The sequence below is a fragment of the Ostrinia nubilalis genome, chromosome 30, assembly GCF_963855985.1.
Source record: "Ostrinia nubilalis chromosome 30, ilOstNubi1.1, whole genome shotgun sequence".
Taxonomy (NCBI): Eukaryota; Metazoa; Arthropoda; class Insecta; order Lepidoptera; family Crambidae; genus Ostrinia; species Ostrinia nubilalis.
The window spans coordinates 3,534,758-3,556,137 of record NC_087117.1 but is presented as its reverse complement, the minus strand read 5'-3'; the positions used below and the strand labels follow the sequence as shown (position 1 = coordinate 3,556,137).

Here is a 21,380-nt window from a genome sequence, read left to right as displayed (position 1 = left end):
ACTGTTTTATATTTTAGTGCTGGAGGGATCAAAAACGCAAAGCCAGAGCAGAAGGCGGTGCTCTCAACAAAGCCACCAATGCAACTGGGAATTCTGTCCCTATCCCAGAGCTATCTGAAAACTCCAGTTTGATACTCCAAACTATTGGTAAAGAGATGGCGATGGGCGTTGGACTTTCTGAATCGCCTATTGGAGTAATTCAAAACATATCTACTTTGAATATGAGTCATCAGACTAAATGAATTAACTAGGTAGGTATCTATTGGAAATGTTGTAACATAAAAAATCAGTTTCATCGTAGACTGCGGGAACTCAACTTTCACTACCCATTCCATCTAGTAGCGCCTCATCATATCCACATGTCCCCATTTTACCATATCTTTCACTGTATTATTCCGCTTCCCATTCCATCTACTAGCGCCCCATTATCTTCACATGTCCCCTTTTTACCACCTAAAACAATTTGCTCTTGTTTAAACATCATGATATACATCTTGCCTTGGCGCTTGGCAATATCATGGAGCATTATCCTGGGTTGACGAGTCTATGTGCAAATGTTATAAATACTAAAGTCTGTGTTCTATTTTCCTATATTCGACCATGCTAGTTCGTCTTTCTTAGTACGTATCAAATCGAGGCTCGCAAGCGCCATCTATCCGCCTGACCCCGTACTTTTTTGACCTTAAAATGCGTTTACGTTTATAAAAATATTAATTTGTTATACAATGTTTTATTATTAAAAGTTATTTAATTGAAATAGAACTCTATAAAATATTTTATAGTCTCTTAAAACTTTATAATCAAGAAAAATTAAAATTGGTTTTAAAAAGTCTTGAATCGTGTGAACGCTTCCATAATATGTCGGTTAACCACTTGAACGTCAAATCTGACATTCTAATTTGAAAACTTGATCGTTGCTGTTGCGCGCTCCGTTTTCTTATTGGATTTCTTTCTCTTTGCATTCGCGATCCTTGATAGTAAAACGTTGAGTCGAGCTAATGCTCCTCCGTTCTAACTTCAGGTCTTGTGTGTGTTGAGAAAGTGACTGAGATAGTGACTCTGTTATACCTACGTGTCGTGTTGAGATAGTGACTCTGAGAAAGTGAACTTTTACTTTTGTTTATGTGCTTGTGTGACCACAACCATGCCTCAGAAGATCTGCTGTGTTTCTTCATGCAAATCATCACTTCAAAATGGTTAGTAAATAAATACTTGTAACAGTAATAAATGGTTACCTACAAATAACCAACCTTATGCTTTACTTAGCTGCCAAGTGCCATAAAAATTTATTACTTTAATAAAACTTGTACCTACCTACTATTCAATCTCATCTTAATCTGATGATGTAGAATGAATAGGTATCTAAATAAAGTACAACTAAAGTCTTAACAACAAACAACCTTCAAACTTGTGAGAGTATAAATTTATTGCAATCCGTGATGATAAAATTAAAAAAAACACCTTATGTTTATGCCATCAAAAAATAAATTGTGAACTCATGCCAGATTATAATCTGGCGCAGTTAGACTACAATTTGTAATCTTACCTAACCCACTATTAGTTTACAATGCCACTCAATAATATAATACTCTAAACTAATGGAGTGCACAAATTGTTACGGAGACATAATAAAAGAAAATTCAATTTAAAAATAACTTGTATTTTAATATGTTGATGGCCACCGGTGGCTTTGGTCAATAGCCCATTTGCGCCAAGCTTCAGGTGTTACAACAAACTATAACTGAGAAAGATTACAATTTGACATTAACTTAAATCTCATTTTGCAGGTGCCATTCTTCATAGCTTTCCGAATCCATTGAAAGAGTTGGAAAAGTTTCGCACATGGGTGAAAAATGCTGGTATTGATGGAGAGGATGACAAACATATATTTGCCAACAGAAGAATTTGCCATCTTCATTTTAATAAAATATATCATTACCCGAAAAACAGATTGAGCAAACTGGCAATTCCAACACTGCATCTTCCAGGTATTTTAGTTAGTTATACATATACATATAGGACAATAATAATTATTACCTATGTAATATTTTTTTCACACATTCTAAAATTTTATTCACCGAGATAGTGTGGTACTAAATTTAAAAGTGGTCTTATGTTAATGAGATGTGCAATTTATCTCACCAGCGCAGCTGGCATGTAAATTTGTGTAAAAATACATCCGTAATTATTATTTTTAATTAATTACTTGTAATTAAACTAAGACACAGGTTATCATTACCTACATTATACACCATTCTTCCAAAATCTTAGTTGTTAATTTTGTAATAAACTAGTTGTACCTAACACATTTACCTAAGTTCCCTATAAAAATAGGGTACATAAATTTTGTGACACTAACTACTAACATAAATAAGTTCCTACTATGTTTATAATGTATAAAAGCCATAATAATTATGGATTGACATTTGTACCAAAATTATGGCCTTGCAGGATTGGAACCCGCAACCACTGTAGACTGGAGCGTGGTTTTCTTCTTTCGCATAAATTAAGTCCTGACATTCCTAATATACTAAGGCAACATCTTGCAATGTCACCATGTATGTTGTTCTACATATCTCCAAGTCGAGCAATTTTTTATTCTTATGACGGATGAAATATTAAATTTGTCTTTATTTTTTAGATGTCCCATCCAGTTACACAGCAGAGCCTATGGACGTGTGTGAGCAGCAGCCACCCACATATAAAGAGATCTATTGTGGTCCTAATACTAGTAAGTAAATATTATTAGTGTTCTCTTTTATAAAACAGCAAAACATTAAAATGGTATTGTACCTATAGTTTATTTACAAATCAGTATGAGTTCATAAACAGTTATAAGAGTTTACAGAACTTTTAATTATTAACCCCCTTACTAATAAAACTTACACGCTCGTTGAACAGTTTTTTAAAGTGACGTTTAGTATGGAAATATCATTTTTAAACAGTGTTCAACAACTGTGTAACTTTTTATTAGTAAGGGGGTAAGATTATAACAAAAATGAAACAATGGACAAAATGTCAAGTGGCAAAAATCGGAATAAATAATAACCCAGCATTGATTGAGCCTATTGTAACTAGGACACTGAAATTTTATATTGCATAATATAAAAAATTATGCTGGACCTTGGAGGAGGGCTTTGTCCAGCAGTGGACGTGAAAACAAGGCACTGACATCATGTTTTTTTTTCATTGTATTAAAATGAAAAGTGATGCCGTGGTCTTTCTTTTTAGTTCTTAAATTGTTCATATTTAAACAATACAAAAAGGCGTGTAATGTGTGGGTAAGATTGATTGTTACCTGTCAAAAATGCTATCCTGGGACGCCATTCGAGCGTGACGAGACGTTTAAGTGTATCTTCCCTTGTTTTAATCTTATGTAAAACTAATGCCATAATCAAATATCTGGCCGGATTATTTGTATGAAATTTTGTGAATTTGAGCAACAAAATCAGGTCTTAAGAGGTTATTATAATCTTTCAAAATACCATGCTCATTTGAACCAGAATGAAGTAAATTATAAAATTTATTTCTTTTCAGGTGCACCACAACCAACTTCTAAAAGGCCTCAGCCCATGACAATGGATGACCAGCAGCCAAGCACGAGCACTATGACTTACACTGGTGTTACTAGAAGTAAGTTTTGTTTTATTTTATAAATGAAAACTGATGCCCAGCCGGGCTAGGATGCGCGTCGTGATAAACTCATTTTAGACGACACATGTATGAGTTATTATTATTTAAAAAAAAACATAACCCTCCTTCTGGCGTAGTCGGGTAAAAACATTACAAAAAGGCTCTCCGTGCGTGTAATGCGTAGGTATAGACCCAATATACTTAACTGTCCTATCCGTGACATTGACAGCGGGGCGCCACCGTCAATACCGGATAGCTGGTTCCGACTTTTTCCATGCTGGATGATGCTTTTACACTACGCGGAAATTAGTCAAGTCAATGTGAACACACACCGAACAGTGAGGTGGGGATGAAAAATAAATGATTTTCATCCCCACCCCGCTGTTTGGTGTGTGTTCACATTAACTTGACTTTTCTAATTTCCGCGCAGTGTAAAAGCAGCAGGAAACTATAAAGTTGAACGATGGTGGCGTCCCCCTGTCAATGAGTTTGGTGGGCCAGTTCAGTTTAGGTCATCTAAAACACCGATTGTTACCTGTCAAAAATGGCATCCTGGGACGCCATTCGAGTTTCACATTTACAAGAAGCATAAGCCGTATCTTACCTCTTTGTTTTAATCTTGGGTAAAACTCAAATTCAAATTAAAAATATTTATTGCGTAATTCTAATCCCATAATCTCAATATCTGGCCGGTTTATTTGTATGAAATTTTGTGAATTTGAGCACCAGAATCAGGTCTTAAGAGGTTATTATAATCTTTCAAAATACCATGCTCATTTGAACCAGAAGGAAGTAAATTATAAAATGTATTTCTTTTCAGGTGCACCACAACCAACTTCTAAAAGGCCTCAGCCCATGACAATGGATGACCAGCAGCCAAGCACAAGCACTATGATTTACACTGGTGTTACTAGAAGTAAGTTTTGTTTTATTTTATAAATGAAAACTGATGCCCAGCCGCTGAGCCGGGATAAACTCTTATGGATGATTTTAGACGACATATGTATGAGCTTATTTAAAAAAAACATAACCATACTTCTGGCGCAGTCGGGTAAAAACATTACAAAAAGGCTCTCCGTGCGTGTAATGTGTAGGTAAGGCCGATTGTTACCTGTCAAAAATGCCATCCTGGGACGCCATTCGAACTCGACATTTACGAGACGCATAAGCCGTATCTTGCCTCTTTGTTTTAATCTTAGTTAAACTCAAATTCAAAATCTTTATTGCATAACTCTAATCTCATAATCAAATATCTGGCCGGATTATTTGTATGAAATTTTGTGAATTTGAGCACCAGAATTAATTAGAGAAGAAGAGGTTCTTATTATCTTTCAAGATACCATGCTCATTTGAACCAGAATGAAGTAAATTATAAAAGTTTCTTTTCAGGTGCACCACAACCAACTTCTAAAAGGCCTCCGCCCATGACAATGGATGACCAGCAAGCAGCAAGCAAGCAGCCAAGCACAAGGACTCACAGTGGTGTTATTAGAAGTAAGGAAAATATATTTTTTTTTTTTATACATAATAATGTGGTTATATTAAACTAACTCTTACCATTTCTTAATTTTAGGCCATATGTTCAAGAACCAATTTGAACAAGATCTATATAAAGCAGTCGCCAAAACACAAGCGGAACTCAGACGATGCAAAAAAGCAAAAGCGGGATTAATACAGAAGTTACAAATAGCCAAGAAATTGACCCGTTCCAAAGCTTATCAATATGTTACAAAAGACTTGTCACCAGCAGCAAAAACATTTTTTGATATGCAAATAAGACAATCTACAAAACACCCCAAAGGACATCGTTTCACATTAGATGAAAAGATATTGGCATTATCATTATATAAACCTAGTCCAAAGGCATATCGCTTGCTGAGCCAAATATGTGTTCTGCCGAAAAAAACTACCTTGAACAAATTAATGACGAAAACATATTTAATGCCTGGGATAAATGATATTATCTTTAATAATTTAAAGAAAAGGGTAGAAAAAATGCCTAGTAAGCATAGATATTGCTCTATAATATTTGACGAAATGGCCATTGCTGCCCATGTTGCATTTGATAAACATACCGATAAAATAAAAGGTTTTGAGGACGACGGATTCGAACGCGAAAGAAAATTTGCTGATCACGTGTTGGTATTTATGGTCAGAGGAGTATTCAAAAAATTTAAGCAGCCTGTCGCTTATAGCTTTTGTACTGGATCCACAAAAACGGAGAAGCTCAAAAGGCAATTAAAAACAGTAATTGAAAACGTTTTAGCAACCGGACTCAAAGTCATTTCGACAACGTGCGACCAGGGATCCACTAATATGGCTGCCATAAATTCACTAATAAATGACACCAAAGGTCATTATATAAGGCAGAATCAAGAATTTAAAGGGGGGTTTTTTGAAATCAACGAACACAAAATTTACCCACTATACGACCCCCCTCATCTTTTAAAAGGAATAAGAAACAATCTGATTACAAAAAATTTGGAATTTACTCTGAATGGGAAAAAGCGCACGGCAAAATGGGCCCATTTAGAAGCTCTATACAAAAAGGGCCCAAGCTATAAAGGCATGCGCTTAATTCCTAAACTTACCGCGCGCCATGTAATTCCTAATTTAATACCTAAAATGAAGGTTAAATACTGCACGGAACTTTTTAGTAAAACTGTCAGCGTTGCCATGGGATTTACAGCAGGTAAACATTTATTTGTACTTGCCTTTTATGCCAGTCATCATAGTCACGAATATTATAATTTATAACTTAGTTTCTACTGCAAGAGTTTCATGTCATCTGCTTGGAAATATTCCATGATTTCATAATGTCTAGATTCGTTTTTAACTGACTTTAACATAAGGATTTAATTTTACAAAAATGCATTGAATACATTGGACTTGACTACAATTAATTTGATTAACGAATTAATAAATTAAAATTAATTTGGTGCACGACACTATCTGGACTACCTTATAATAATTTTATTTAAAACAAGTATGTAAATATATTTTATACTTGTATGTAACTATATAATGTGTTTGTTTATAGGAACTGGCAGAATCCCAAAAGAAGCTCAAGATACTGCAGAAATTTTATTATTTTTCGACAATTTGTTCGATTCCGTAAACGGTAGTTACAACAGAATTGAAAAGGGTAAAGTTTACCGATCTGCGGTCTCGCCAAAGTCACCACATCATAAGTTGTGGTATAAAAGTCTACCAATATTAAAATCCATGCAATTTGTTGGTGGAGCACGCTCAGGGGTGGTTCCATCTTTAAGAAGTTGGATTAAAACTATAGAAGCATTCCAGCAAATAACAAAAAAATTACATTCCATTGGGCTCAAATCTTTACTGCTGCGCAATTTCAATCAAGACCCTTTAGAAAATTTTTTTGGTGCAATAAGGGCTCATGGGCATCGAAATATAATGCCTACAGTGCCGGCATTTGAGGCTTCTTATAAAGCGCTTTTAATAAATAATATGGTGTCGCCTAAATCAATTGGGGCTAATTGCGAAAGTGATGATGGCTATTGTTTACAAAATCTCAAATACCTTTTTTATGAAAACATTGTTAGGCCCTTACCTAAAAATATAATAATAAATTTTGATCACATAAACATGGATCTAACCAACATTGATAATTTAATAAAAAGCCAAAATCCGTTAAACATCGAAAAATGCGCAGCAGCTGCTTATTGTAGTGGTTGGGTTATTAAAACAATTTATAAAAATATTGGTTATTGTGAAATGTGTAAAAGTGATTTAGAAGGGGATGGTGAAGAAATCTATTCAAAATTTATAACTATGAAAAAATATTCAGAAAAATGCAATCTTCACTATCCCAATAAACATTTGCTGGAATGCCTATTGCATATAGAAGAAATCACATTGTTAATTTTATCAACACAGTGTGAATCGGATCAAATATCCGAATATATAAAATTGGTAACCACTTCTCTTGTAACATTAAATTTTGTGACATGCGAAAGTCATAAAGAAAAAGTTAAAGAACTTATAATATGTAAAGGAATTTCCTTGATGATAAATGACTGGTGTAAAGAAATAAATAATATATTAAATGGTAAAAATATAGTTTTTGATGAAAATTGTCCTATGAAAATGTTAGCGCACAGATATTTTGTATCACATAAAAGTAAAAATAAAAGTTTTAAATGATTTACATATTTGTTTTTTATTTCTTTTACCTTGTTTAGCAATTGGTTATGTGCAGTTTTATTTTGGTAGATTTTTTTTTCCAAATTAATGCACTGTTGCATTGTTTTGGAAAAAAATCTACCAAAATAAAACTGCGCCTCAAAATAATATTTGGAATAATACCTGGATACGAACCATGAACGACGAAAGCACCGTGTTACAAGCAGAAGCGAGTACGGAGCTTGAGAACTAGATGGCGCCTCTTTCTATCAAAACCTTGAGACGGCTATCTATACGTAGTACTTATTCTTATCTATGTATTCGACATTGTGTTCAGAAGGAGCTGAAGAAGACAATGAGTTTGAAGGAGTTTCGATTCGAACCCACATTTTTCTTGCCATGAAGTCAAAAACTGTAGCTGATCATGTTTACATTTCAACTGCAGAAGATAAGGGAGCATTCAAGTATTCCCTAGATTGTATTGAACGTCATTTAATGTTGTTTTTGTTGTCAGACGAATACTGTATTCGTTTCAGTTTATGCAGAAGCACATTGCTCTAGTCGGTATTATTAAAGTAAGTTCATAGTGTTCATACTGAAATGTCCGCAAAAGAGGGAGATTTGTATAATCAGCTGTTTTTGGCCTATAAAGGCTCTCATGCTGACTTACCAGCGCAACTGTGTCAAAAAAATGCCAAAGAAATTTGGAAATCTGCTAAAGAAAAACTAAAAAATAAAGAACAGTTTATGTTATAAATGATGTTATACGAGAGTTGAAGGTGAAGGCCGCGAAGAAGAAAGCAACAATGCTTAGTTATTTTACACAGGAGTGAAAATAAAGAACTTAAAATGTTTAATTTCAGTTGGGTTTCTGTTTATAATTGCATTCCCAAAGGTTAAAATAAACATGTTATGTAGTTAAGCGTTTATTAGTAAAAAAAAGCTAAAATAGGATAGGAATGACGGAGAAAAACAATTGTGTGTGTGTGTGTAAAGCCCACAAGCAAAGGTGCACCCACTGTTTCTCGGCGTCAGCCGTGTGAGAAGAAGGAGGAGGAAAATGTAAATATTGTACATAGTAATAGTGATGTAAATAGCTTAGTCGTAAGTCCTGTACATATTGTACATAAGACGGAAAACACCAACGAGGAGGAACTGCTGAAAATCATACAGCAACGTGAGCCACGGGTGGCCCTTTCCCGTGTTGAAATAGAGTCCGACAGTTCCGTCGTATCTATGAAGTCGGCGGACTCCCGCCAGAGCGACGACGGAAGCAGGACCAGATTATGGAGCCGAAAACGCAGACGCGGCAGCGGCGCTACATCGGACTCCGATAGAACTGAGGAGGAGGCCCCAGAGTCTAAAGTGCCAGCTGGGCGTGCTCGCCGTGGTCGTGGCAGACCGCCTACCAGATTGCCCTAACTCCGAAGCGGAAGCGAAAATAGCTCGCCGAGAAACTTCCTGCAGTGGCCAAAATAAGCATAAGAGTAGGCGCACACCGTTGATTTTTCGTCGGCCGATAGTTTAGTCGGGCAGTTGATTAGTATGGGCATGTATGGGAGTGCGCACACTACGCCGATTCGATTTGGCCGATTCTTCATACAATTTAAAATCGGGCACAACTATCGGCCAACTAAAAATCAACGGTGTGCGCCTACTCTAAGAATGTACTAGCGGCTATAAACATTTTGTTGCGAATTTAAAAACATGTCCATTAAAACTGCAAATCAAGTTTTTGCTTCCAGGCCACACCTAAATGGATGTAGAAAATAAAAGTCCCTAACAATGGGCTACATATTTTGAATCTGCCCGTAAACAACCGACACCTTACATAGTCATCATTACTCTCGACCATATACTGATTTTCTGAACTTTGACGACATTGCTGTAGAAATATTTACTAAAGGCACTTTAAAAAAATCTCAAATTTAAAGACATAGGAATAGCTACGATGAACGCGCAGGCAGTACCATGAAGTAGAATTGTGTTATAAAATGGATACAAAAATGTAAAGGCATTGGCAAAGGAAAGAAAACAAAAAAAACTATGGATGATGACGAGCCATTAGGGCAGGAGAAATGTCGGGCGTTAACAGTCAACACACTCGACACGGTCAGTGGAGTATCAACGCCGGCTACCCCTCCCCGGGGAGTTGTGCCCGAAAGCAGTTTCCAAAATGAACGGTGCAGACAAAAATAAGATTCCGCTTCGGCCGCAGGCAACCCTACGTATCTGGGGGGGCACCCACCGTTTCGCGGCCTCGGTCGTGTATTGAGGAGGAGGAAGTTGTTGGGAGTGTAAACAGTTTGTCTGCTAATGCAGAAATTGTAAATAGTGTAGGTGTAAATAACGATGTAAATAGTGTAAATGTATTGGACGAAACGAGAGAAGGAAGCACCAAGGACCTAGTTCTGGTGCCGCAAAAGAAGCTGGGAGAAAAACACAACTCTTTGACTACACATATGGTATGCAATAAAATATTTAGTATTGAGGAAAATGAGATGGTTGACGGTCTGTTGTGTAATGTATAGAATAAAGAGGGTAGACTTAACACCACTATATAAATATGTGTGCAGCGCCGTTGACAGTTTAGTCTTATATTAAACGCGATACGAATACACTACGGTCTTTGATTTCTCAGTGGCGACAGGATTTTAAGTTTAAATATGGCGGTCGGCAAGATAACGGAATTTGATTTGGATTGCGGAAACTGGCAGTTGTACGCGGAAAGGCTGGAAATGTATTTTAAAGTGAACGGCATTAGTGAAGAAATGAAATTACCAACATTAATCACTACAATGGGAGACCGCGCATACGAACTATTGACGAACTTGGCGAGCCCACGGAAACCGGCCGACATGACTTTCAAGGAAGTGAGTGAAATATTACAACAACATTTGAACCCCAAACCATCGTTTTTGGCAGAACGTTTTGTGTTCCGGCAAAGGAAACAAAAGGCGGATGAAAATATTTTGGGGTATGTGGCGGTACTCAAAAAACTATCTAAAAACTGTGAATTTCGAGCGAATTTGGAAGAGAATCTCAGAGACCAGTTTATATGTGGCATACGTGATGATGGAATTCGTCAACAGTTATTTGCAAAAAATCAAATAACATTCAAGGAATCGGTGGCAATAGCGGTTTCATTCGAGTCGGCGGTGAGGGACGCGGCAGTCGTGGAGGCGGCGGCGGACGGAGCCAGCGCGGGCGGCCGGGCGGCCGCGGGCGCGTACTCCACAGACGCGTTCTCGGGGTCCCGCTCACGGCTGTCAGCGGGACGGCCTTCTTCAGTCGGCGGTGAAGATGCCATCAACAACCTACAAGTTGGCGGTTGCTTTGCATGCGGGGACTACAGACATAGGCGGAACGAGTGCAAATTCAAAGAATACGAGTGTAGTAGGTGCAAGAAAGTGGGACATTTACGTCGAATGTGTCCAGAAAACTCTAAAACGGCGGCAGCACGTTTTGGCGGGAAGAATGAGGGGAGCCGAGTTGCCCACCGAGGCAATCGCGGCGCTGTACAGAGCAGAGGATCCAGAACCCCGGCATCCACCCGAGCCCATTACCTGGAGGACGCTCGGGAGACGGCAGAACGGGATGAAGAAGAGGAGGAGCCAATGTATCAGATGTCATTGAGTAGTTACAAACCGGTGAGCATAATTTTAAATGTAAATAACGTTAATTTACAAATGGAAATTGATACAGGCTCACCACTATCGTGCATTTCTCTTGTAGATTACAATAAATATTTTAAAAATGTTCCGTTACAAAAATGTAATTTATCTGTTAAATTTTATAACGGTTCCAAAGTTAAGCCATTAGGCTACTTAGAGGTCGATGTAAATTACAAGAATAGGAGAAAAATATTGGACTTGTATGTTTTTAAAAACGGTATGACAACTTTATTAGGACGGCAATGGCTAGCGGAGTTAGAAATGACCGTACCTATTTTGTCAACTTGTCATAATTACAATATCATAAATGATCAGAAAACAGAAGTTATAAATGGCATTTTTTCTAGATTTAAGGAGCTGTTTGATGGTCAACTGGGGTGTTTCAACGGTGGACGGGCGACGTTGCGCCTGCGGCCGGAGGCCCAGCCGGTGTTCTGCCGCGCGCGCCCGCTGCTCTACGCCCTGCGCCAGCGCGTGGACGCCGAGCTGGACGCCATGCTGCGCGCCGGCGTCATCGAGCCCGTGGACTGCTCCGACTGGGCGACCCCACTGGTAATTGTACACAAACCCGATGGGGCCTTGCGTATTTGTGCCGATTATAAAGTAACTTTGAACCGCGCGTTACAAGTCGATAAGTACCCTGTGCCTAAAATTGAGGATTTATTTTCTAGTTTACATGGCAGTAAGTATTATACGAAGTTAGATTTATCACAAGCCTATAATCAAATTATGTTGGATGATACACGAAATCTGACAGTTATAAACACTCATAAAGGTTTATTTAGATACAACAGGTTAGTATACGGACTCGCGTCGAGTCCTGGTATTTTTCAACGAATTATGTCTCAGTTATTTGAAAATATACCTAATGTCACGGTATTTTTAGATGATATCTTGATAAGCAGCTCATGTATAAAATCACACATTGATACCATAAACAAAGTATTGAGCATACTCATGGAAAAGGGCCTAAAACTTAAAAAAAGTAAATGTGAATTTTTTTCCGATTCCGTCAAGTACTTAGGTTTTATTATTAGCGAAGATGGAGTCAAAGTAGACTCTGGTAAAATTGAGCCTATTTTGAAAATGTCTCCTCCTAAGAATGTGTCCGAAGTCAAGTCTTTTTTGGGCATGATTAACTTTTATGGAAAATTTATTAAGAATTTAAGTTTTCACTTAGCACCGTTATACGATTTATTAAAAAAGGGTAAGCATTGGTGTTGGGGCTTAGAACATAGCAATGCATTTAATTATGTAAAAAAAATATTAACGGGGTCCGAGGTGTTAGCGCACTACGATGAGTCATTACCTATTGTGGTGACATGCGATGCGAGCGCGCGCGGTGTCGGCGCGGTACTGGCGCAGCGGGCCTCGGGCCGGGAGCGCGTTGTTGCATACGCGTCGCGCGCTCTCACGCCGGCCGAGATTAATTATAGTCAAATACACAAAGAAGCACTAGCTATTGTTTTCGCAGTAAAGAAATTTCACCAATATTTATATGGGCGGTCGTTTGTGTTAAAGAGTGATCATAAACCCTTAGTAAGCATATTTGGGCCCGCATACGGCATTCCAAGTATGACGGCGAGTCGTATGCAACGATGGGCGCTGTTATTATCGGCTTATAACTTCACTATTGAGTATATAAATACAAACGCCAACACAGCTGATGCTTTATCGCGGTTAGTTGATAGTTATAAAGCAAAAGATAGGAGTAGCAGCAATGATGATGAACCAGAGCAAACGTATTTACATTTTGCATCGGAGGCATTGATGTTAGATTTCAGGGAAATAAAAAAGGAAACACAAAGGGATCCAATCCTCGGCCGGGTGTTAAGCTTCATCAGAGATGGTTGGCCAGATGAGGTTGACAGCAAGGAACTGAAACCATACTTTAATAGACGACTCGAATTATATTCTGAGTTAGGTTGTATAATGTGGGGTCATAGGTTGGTAGTACCTAAATTGTGTCATAATAAAATTTTACAAGAACTTCATGACGTTCACATGGGTATTGTTAAGACAAAATGTATAGCTCGTAGTTATGTGTGGTGGCCCGGCATCGATGAGGCCGTGGAGGCGATGTGCCGCGCCTGCAGCGTGTGCGCCGAGACCGCGGCGGCGCCGCCCCACCACGCACCCCAGCCGTGGCCCTGGCCAAGTCGACCTTGGTCCAGATTGCATTTGGATTTTTTAGGGCCTATAGACGGGCGTCGTTATTTAGTTTTAATAGATGCTTATTCAAAATGGATTGAAATATGTCAAATGAACACAACTACAGCAAATTCAGTCATTAATAAACTAAGGGAGATTTTTGCGAGGTTTGGCATTCCCCGACAGATTGTAAGTGACAACGGACCACCTTTCAGTAGCGAGGAATTTCGATTATTTCTTATGCATAACGGTATGGAGCATTTATTATCGGCCCCTTATCATCCAGCTTCGAATGGAGCCGCTGAAAATGCCGTAAAAACGTGTAAAATGGTCATCACAAAAGCTGTCAGACAGGGGGTGAATACAGAAGTGGCTTTACAGCGGTATTTACTGATGTACCGTAATACTGAACATAGCACAACCGGCGAAAGCCCAGCTTTGATGTTGCTGGGGCGGTCATTGCGTACTAGGTTGGATCGACTGAAGCCCTCCCGGGAGCAGCGAGTGCAGCGGGCCCAGGAGCGCCAGCTGCGGGCGGCCGGCGGGGGGCACCGCGAGCTGCAGCCGGGCGACGCCGTGTGGTATCGCACGTACCGGGGACCAACTAAGTGGCTAGAAGGTGCAATCGATGAAAGACTAGGCAGTACGGATTACAATATTATTTCCTTAGACGGCACAGTGGTACATCGACACATTGATCAAATAAAACTTAAGTCAAAACACCATGAACCAAGTTTACCAAAAGGCACAACAACTCATTCAAACGGTACAAGTAAGCAAGGCTTAGTAGGGTGGCCACAGTTGCCAGTGGAGTCGGAGACTGGGGGGTCGTCTTCGGACTCGGTGAGCGGGTCGATTGGCTCTGAGTTGGGCGGCGGGGTGGAGGGCAGTGGTACTCATAGTACAGACACAAACAGTGTTGTACCGTCCACCGGTGAACGCCGTTACCCCTTAAGGGAGAGGAAACCACCTAATAGATACGGCTACTCATAATGAAATTTAATAATAAAATTGTATACTTAGTTATAAGTTACTTGTTGTGATAATATTTTATAGTTTTCTTATATACTGTTTAAAAATCATATGTTACTGCAAATAATTTGTGATGTTGTAGTTTACTGTAAACGTTTATTAAGGAGGGAGGTGTAATGTATAGAATAAAGAGGGTAGACTTAACACCACTATATAAATATGTGTGCAGCGCCGTTGACAGTTTAGTCTTATATTAAACGCGATACGAATACACTACGGTCTTTGATTTCTCTCTTTCTTTCTTTCTCTCTCTTTCTTAAGCGTGTCCAGGCTGGGATTGCTCTCGTCCAAAAAGTTGACAAGAAGTAGGGCCGTCTTCATGGGTCCATGCAGGCGGCCCTCAAGGATGCGGTCGTTATAATCAGTGCGACCACAAAGAAACTAGCTAGCCGCACTGTCTCGAAAGAAGTGCATGACCTCCAGGCACAAACCGACGTCCTACGGGCCGATATTGATGATATGAAAGAGAGAGATGGGCGAACTGAAGGCCCAACTTTGGGCAAAGCCCCTATTAAGGTGACGACGCCAAAGGAGACGTGACCTTCCAGTATGGAAGAGTAGGAGTCCAAAATATTAACCGTGGCAACTGCACGTATCATCGCTCGTATCGAAAGGCTACACGCGCCTCAACCCAGAACCGCACCTCCGTGCGGCCATTGGAAATGAAATCATGCTGCCGGCAGTTATAAGAGCCATGGTTGCATGAATCAATGAATTGACGATTTGCATACATCATAAGACATCTTGCTCTGACAACAACATTACTGGATCCAAGATTTAAAAGTACTTATCTAAATTCTGATGAAGTTGACATCGCTACTTTGGAAATAGAAAACCATTTTGAAGATAGCGATACAATAACTGAAAAAGCTGTCATTCTGGAGATCCACAGCCATCTTGTTCATCTCTGGAAAAAGTTAGAATATTGTGTTTATGAAAGGAAATCAGAATTTTTATAACCTCAAATATGAGAACTGACTCGATAACATCATTTTATACCAGGCTCAATAATATAGTAGGAAAAGTCCAAGATATTGGTGAAGCAATACCAGCAAACTTAATTATTACAAAAATCATAATGGCATTACCGGAACAATACAAATATTTCAAGTCACCTGGGAGTTTGTCAAAAGATGCTCAGACTATGGACGATTTGCTGGCGAGACTTTTAATTGAAGAGGAGAGATATAAAATGGAAGATTGTTAAATACTTAAGGAAATTGTCAAGGAAACTGTCATCAGACATTGATTCTGAAAATATTTATATCGACGAGAGAGAGGGCAATGTGCTCTTCTGAATCGCGATTTCATGAAATTTTTTCCTGATTTAATCACACACAAAGATACACACATGTTTGGCACACAAAGATAATGAGGAGATTGCATTGGTGACCAAAACTACTCGTGTGAAATGTTTCAATTGTGCCAAGCTCGGGCACTATAAATATATTTGATGCGAACAGGAGTCAAGATGGTGTAACATTAATATTGTAAATAACATAGAATCTGAAGTAGTTAATACTGAATGGTATCTTGATAGCGGTGCTTCTTTCCAGGCCCGGTCTGGCCAGGGCGGCTGGTCGGCGATCGCCGAGGGCCTCCGGCTCAAGGGGGCCTCCAAAAGCCAAAAAATTCAAGTATACAAAAGTTTTTTCATTATAAAAAATTATTTTGTTTTACTGTTCCACAGCGACGTAATACAGCAAAAACAATTTTAAATAAACAGTAACCTACTTTTTATTAAATTACAGCTAAGGTTAACCTAGGTATATTAAAAAAGTAATAGTAAGTCGCTCGGTGCTCGAAGTACTCGGTCACCCCCCCGCGCGCACCTGCATGTCGCGTCGTAGCTGTTTGCTGTCAGTTGAATTGACCTGCTGTCGGTGAGTTGATGTGCGTTGTGAGTTTGTTTGAAATTTAAAGGTGAATTTTTCAGTTTATAAAATGAAACGTGTGCACCCAAGTGGTGCAAGTAAAAGAAAAAAGAAGGAGAGGAAATCTTTCGAAATAAAACAAAGTTCACAAAGTTTGAATTTATGGTTAGCTGGTTCCAGTTCCAATCCTGAAAACATTGAAAAAACGCAAACAGGTAGGCGGAAATATCAGAAGATTTTTATGAGCATATAAGCCCTTAACTTAAAATACTTTTGATTGTTTGTATTTGTTGCTAAAGTAAATTTTTGGAGTAAAATGTGTGATAAACAGTAAATGTGATTCATACATAGATGTATTCAAAATATAAAAAAATCGGACGTTCTTTTTTACTGGGTATGGCAAAAACTCCCTTAAATCATTAACTATTGTTGTTGTATAAAAACTAGGTACTATTGGTCATATTTTTTAAATTTAAGACTTAAAGCAATTTTAAGAATAGGCCTTTACATATTATTGCAGCTATAAGTTAAATACAAATTAAAACTTATTGATACCTTAGTGTAGAATCATAAATACTGTAAAAAAAATTAAATTGATGGTAATTTTCATAAATATACTTTGCAACAGATCCATAATCAGGTGAATGACCTTCCGTTTAGTTGACAGGATGTTTACGCATCGCCACCGACGCGGACGCCATCGCATCTTATCAGTGAATTTCGGACTCGGATTGTTCCCAGTTCTACCCACCCCTCTACCCCTCACCCCTCTCAACTTTACCCAAATGCACTCTGAAATAGTTTCCTCCAGTTTTTGCCGTTGTTAGTGCTCTCTTTCATTCATTTAAGCCTGAAGATGTGTTCATTTATTTGATATTTACCCGACGTCATTTTCAGCTCTATAAGAGAGCCAATCCTACTACTATTATAAAGGCGAAAGTTTGTAAGTATGGATGTATGGATGTTTGTTACTCTTTCACGCAAAAACTACTGAACCGATTTCAATGAAATTTGGCACATAGGTAGATTATTACCGGGACTAACACATAGGATACTTTTTATTCAGGAAAAATTATATGTTCCTGAAGGAGTCCGATATAACCGAAATCCACCCGGGCGAAGCTAGGGGCAGAAGCTAGTCTTATTATAATGCTTAACTTTCCGAATTTCCATGACCGTTATTAAAGTTTATTATGAATAATTTTAATAATACTTAGTTTTCTATATTGTTTTGGGGACATTTGCCACGCCTACGATTGTAAGATTAAGTTATTTTAAAAGGCTAATGTAAACAGAATAATTGTTTAAGATGTTTTGTATAAGACTACTGTATTTCGTATTATTTTGCACCCACGATGTTATTACTTATTTTCAGGAAACGAAGATCAAATTGAGCCTCCTTCAATCCAAGCAGAGGCTACTGTAGCTACATCGTCTGGTGGGAGTGAAAATAAGAGGGAAGAAACTACTACTAGCAATCAAAAATTTCTAGACCTAAATCTAGACCACCCCAAACCGTCGTTGACGCATTTCGACAGGGATTCGTCAATAAGCTCTGACTCTGATTCAGAAATCAGCGATGAAGAATCTAAACAAGACACGCTTGATGCTTCTAAGAAAAACCTTGGTTGTTTCATATGTCCAAATGAAAGTGATCACATTGGAATAAAAAAAGCTTTTATGGAAAAACATCCAATCCAAGTTCATGAGGGAAAAGGAGTTAAACTTCCGTTTGATCCATCCAAACTCTACTATCGTCTTTTGCCGAATGGAGAAAAAATACACAGAAAATGGTTATCTTATTCCATTGAGCTCAACAAAGTATATTGTTCTTGTTGTATGGCTTTCGGAGGCAAGGATAACAGAGATTCCACATTTATTACTGGACATGATGTTACACCAAAACACATTTATAAATCGCTGGAAACTCATGAAAACTCCCATTATCATGAACTTGCGGCCAAGACAGCTTTTCAATGCCTAAAAGGTCGTGATATTGAGAGTCTTCTAGCGGGACACCAATCTAAACAACGGGAAAGAGAAGTTCACACAAGAAGATTAGTTGTTCATCGTTTGATTGACATAGTTTTATTTCTGGGTAGACAAGGCATTGCTTACAGAGGGGACAAAGCAGAAGGGGCCTACTCACTTGACTCTGTAGAAAATCATGGTAATTTTCTCGAACTTGTCATGATGGTTGCAAACTATGACGTCATTTTACAAAACCATGTGAAACAGTGCATTGAGGAGAGTAAGAAACATAAACAAAAAACAATTGAGAAAAGAAAACTTGTCGGAAAGTCAACCAAAAGACAGTACGGGCGAGGCTCTTTGATCACATTTTTGTCCAAATCGTTTATAAACAAGTTAATTAAAACGATTGCTACAATTGGACGTAATATCATATTGAAAGACCTCAAAGATAGTATTATTTACAGCGTGATGGTAGACTCTACCCAAGATGTGGCAGTGATGGACCAATTAGCTATATGCGTACGCTACGTTGTCCAAGGAAAGGTTTATGAAAGGCTACTAGAGATGACTGTTATTGATGACTCTAGTGGACAACCATTGTACGAGCGAATAACATCGGAATTAGCAAAGTACGGAATTCAAGCATCAAATATAGTTGCGTGTTCATTCGACGGGGCAAGTAATATGAAAGGGTGTTACAATGGCTTACAGGCTCACTTCAAAAAGGCAAATGAAAATATGATTTATACTCACTGTATGGCTCACGTCTTAAACTTAGTAGTAGCTGACTCGACAGTAAAGTTTCTTCAAGCAGAAAACGTATTTGGATTGGTAGAGGAATCTGCAGTTTTTCTGAGTACATCTTACAAACGAATGGCAGTGTGGGAGAAAGAAACAAAAAAACAACATACCGCCCACGACAAACTTTATAGACTGCAAAAAATAGGAGCCACTAGGTGGTGGAGTAAACATAAGGCTCTGTCATCGATAATTGATGAAAGTGTTTTAAGGAGCGGGGAAATTGCCACGGACAAATTAACTAACGTCATTACCGTATTCAAAGAAATATCTGATGGTAATTTTGATTGCAAATCCAGATATATGGCCAGAAATTTGGCAAGTCAATGGGCGAAATTTGAAAACCTATTTATTTCATTCGTTTTACTAGATATGTTTCTTGTTATAACGCCTGTTTCGAAATATTTGCAAACTAAAACATTGGACTACGCTATTGCTTGGGATTTGGTTCAAACACTACTTAAACAGATCAATGAAAAAAGAAATGACAAACATTTTGAATTTTTGTACACGAAAACAAAAGAGTATGCGACTGCTGTTAACAGTAAATTGGAAGATAGCAATATTGATTTGGAATTACAATTGGACTTTACGGAAAGAAGAATTTCAAAGAAAAAACGAATGCCTGGGGAACAATCCAGTGATGATGCTCCTGAAATATCAGCAGCTCAACATTTCAAGCATGTATTTTTCAATATGTTAGACTGTGCTAGAATAAGCATAGAAGAAAGATTTTGCCCCAACAGAGAAATTTTAGAGGACCTTTCTTGGTTAAATCCAAGAAAATTTAATGACATAATGACGACAAAAGACTTTCCGGCTGGAGTCCTCTCTTGTATCTCAAAACTTTGCAATGTTGAAAGAAGTATATTATTAATAGAACTTAAACAATTTGCAGATCAGTACAAAAGTTTCATAAAAGTTGTAAAAACTCAAGATGAACAGATCCCAGACGAAGAATCAAACAAAGCAGAAGAAATTTTAAAAGACCGTGAACTCGATTCGGAACCTGAATCAGAAGAAGACAATTTTCGTGGTTTCTGCAATGACAGTAAAAAATGTTTCAAGTGTTTGTCATGCGCCTTCTCAGTTATTTTTGAACTCTCTGGATCAGGATTGTTCACTAACTTATATGTAGTTTATAAATTTATCCTAACGATACCCTGTACACAGGTTACATGTGAACGGGTTTTTTCGAAGTTAAAAATAATTAAGAATCGTCTTAGGGCTAGTTTAGGCCAAGACCTTATGTCTAGCCTTATTTTTATGAACATAGAGAGAGACTTGTTTTCTGACATCGACAGAGAAGAAATCATTAATGTCGTGGCCAGTAGTAGTGACGAACTTAAAAGAAAACTGATGGGATAGGCTAGGCAATCGTTAATAAGGCTACTATCACTATGGTAGGAATTTTTGTCGTCTTTCTACGGTTAACACAATTTTTTTTTAACTTCTTTATGTAATAATTATTTATGTTATGGGGGGGGGGGGGCTCAAATCACCATCTAGCCGAGGGCCTCCAATGGAGCCAGACCGGGCCTGCTTCTTTCCTTTGCCTAGTATCAACCCATCCTTAGGCGGAAAAACTGTAAGGCACGTAACTGCAACCGTAGTCGATTTGTCTCTCTGTGTAAAAAAACCAAATGAAAGACTTTATTGTGGAAATCTGCCTTTTATTTTCACTGCCCCAGCACCACATAATATTATTGTCCACAAATCATGTAAATCAGCAGGCATTGGTCATTACAAAGCACATTACTAAAATTCATAATGGTAAAAATAATATTATACCACATGCAATAATTTATGCTTGCGAAGGAAGAGGGCGCCACTGCCCCACGGTTAACATCAGCTCCGCGTAATTAATTCAAAAATAATAGTAAATCATATCGTTGTGACGTAGAAAAGTCAATAAAAAATCTTGAAGTTCTCGTGTAATATTCAGAAGTGACAATATAAGACTGTTTTCATAATGATAATTACAATAGCATCATAAGACTTTTGTCGTTAAATTAGCTAACTAAAACTTGTAAAGTGCTATAGTATTTAAAACTTTAAACAGTGTGAACAAAACTATAATAATACCACATGGACA

General features: G+C 38.1%; 1 protein-coding gene across 2 annotated transcripts; it reads left to right on the top strand.

Moving 5' to 3' along the window:
• The first annotated feature begins 852 nt into the window (after positions 1–852).
• On the top strand, positions 853–7,855 carry LOC135085906 (uncharacterized). 2 transcript variants are annotated; one of them, XM_063980690.1, is made up of 8 exons: positions 853–1,196; positions 1,788–1,988; positions 2,642–2,731; positions 3,538–3,633; positions 4,454–4,549; positions 5,023–5,127; positions 5,207–6,325; positions 6,674–7,855. In XM_063980690.1, exons 1-8 carry the CDS (start codon positions 1,145–1,147, stop codon positions 7,801–7,803), a joined length of 2,889 nt encoding a protein of 962 aa, XP_063836760.1. In that variant the 5' UTR covers positions 853–1,144; the 3' UTR covers positions 7,804–7,855. The 2 variants fall into 2 exon arrangements, with proteins under 2 accessions (XP_063836760.1, XP_063836761.1); XM_063980691.1 differs by lacking the exon at positions 6,674–7,855 and having other exon boundaries at positions 5,207–6,456.
• Positions 7,856–21,380: the final 13,525 nt, after the last annotated feature.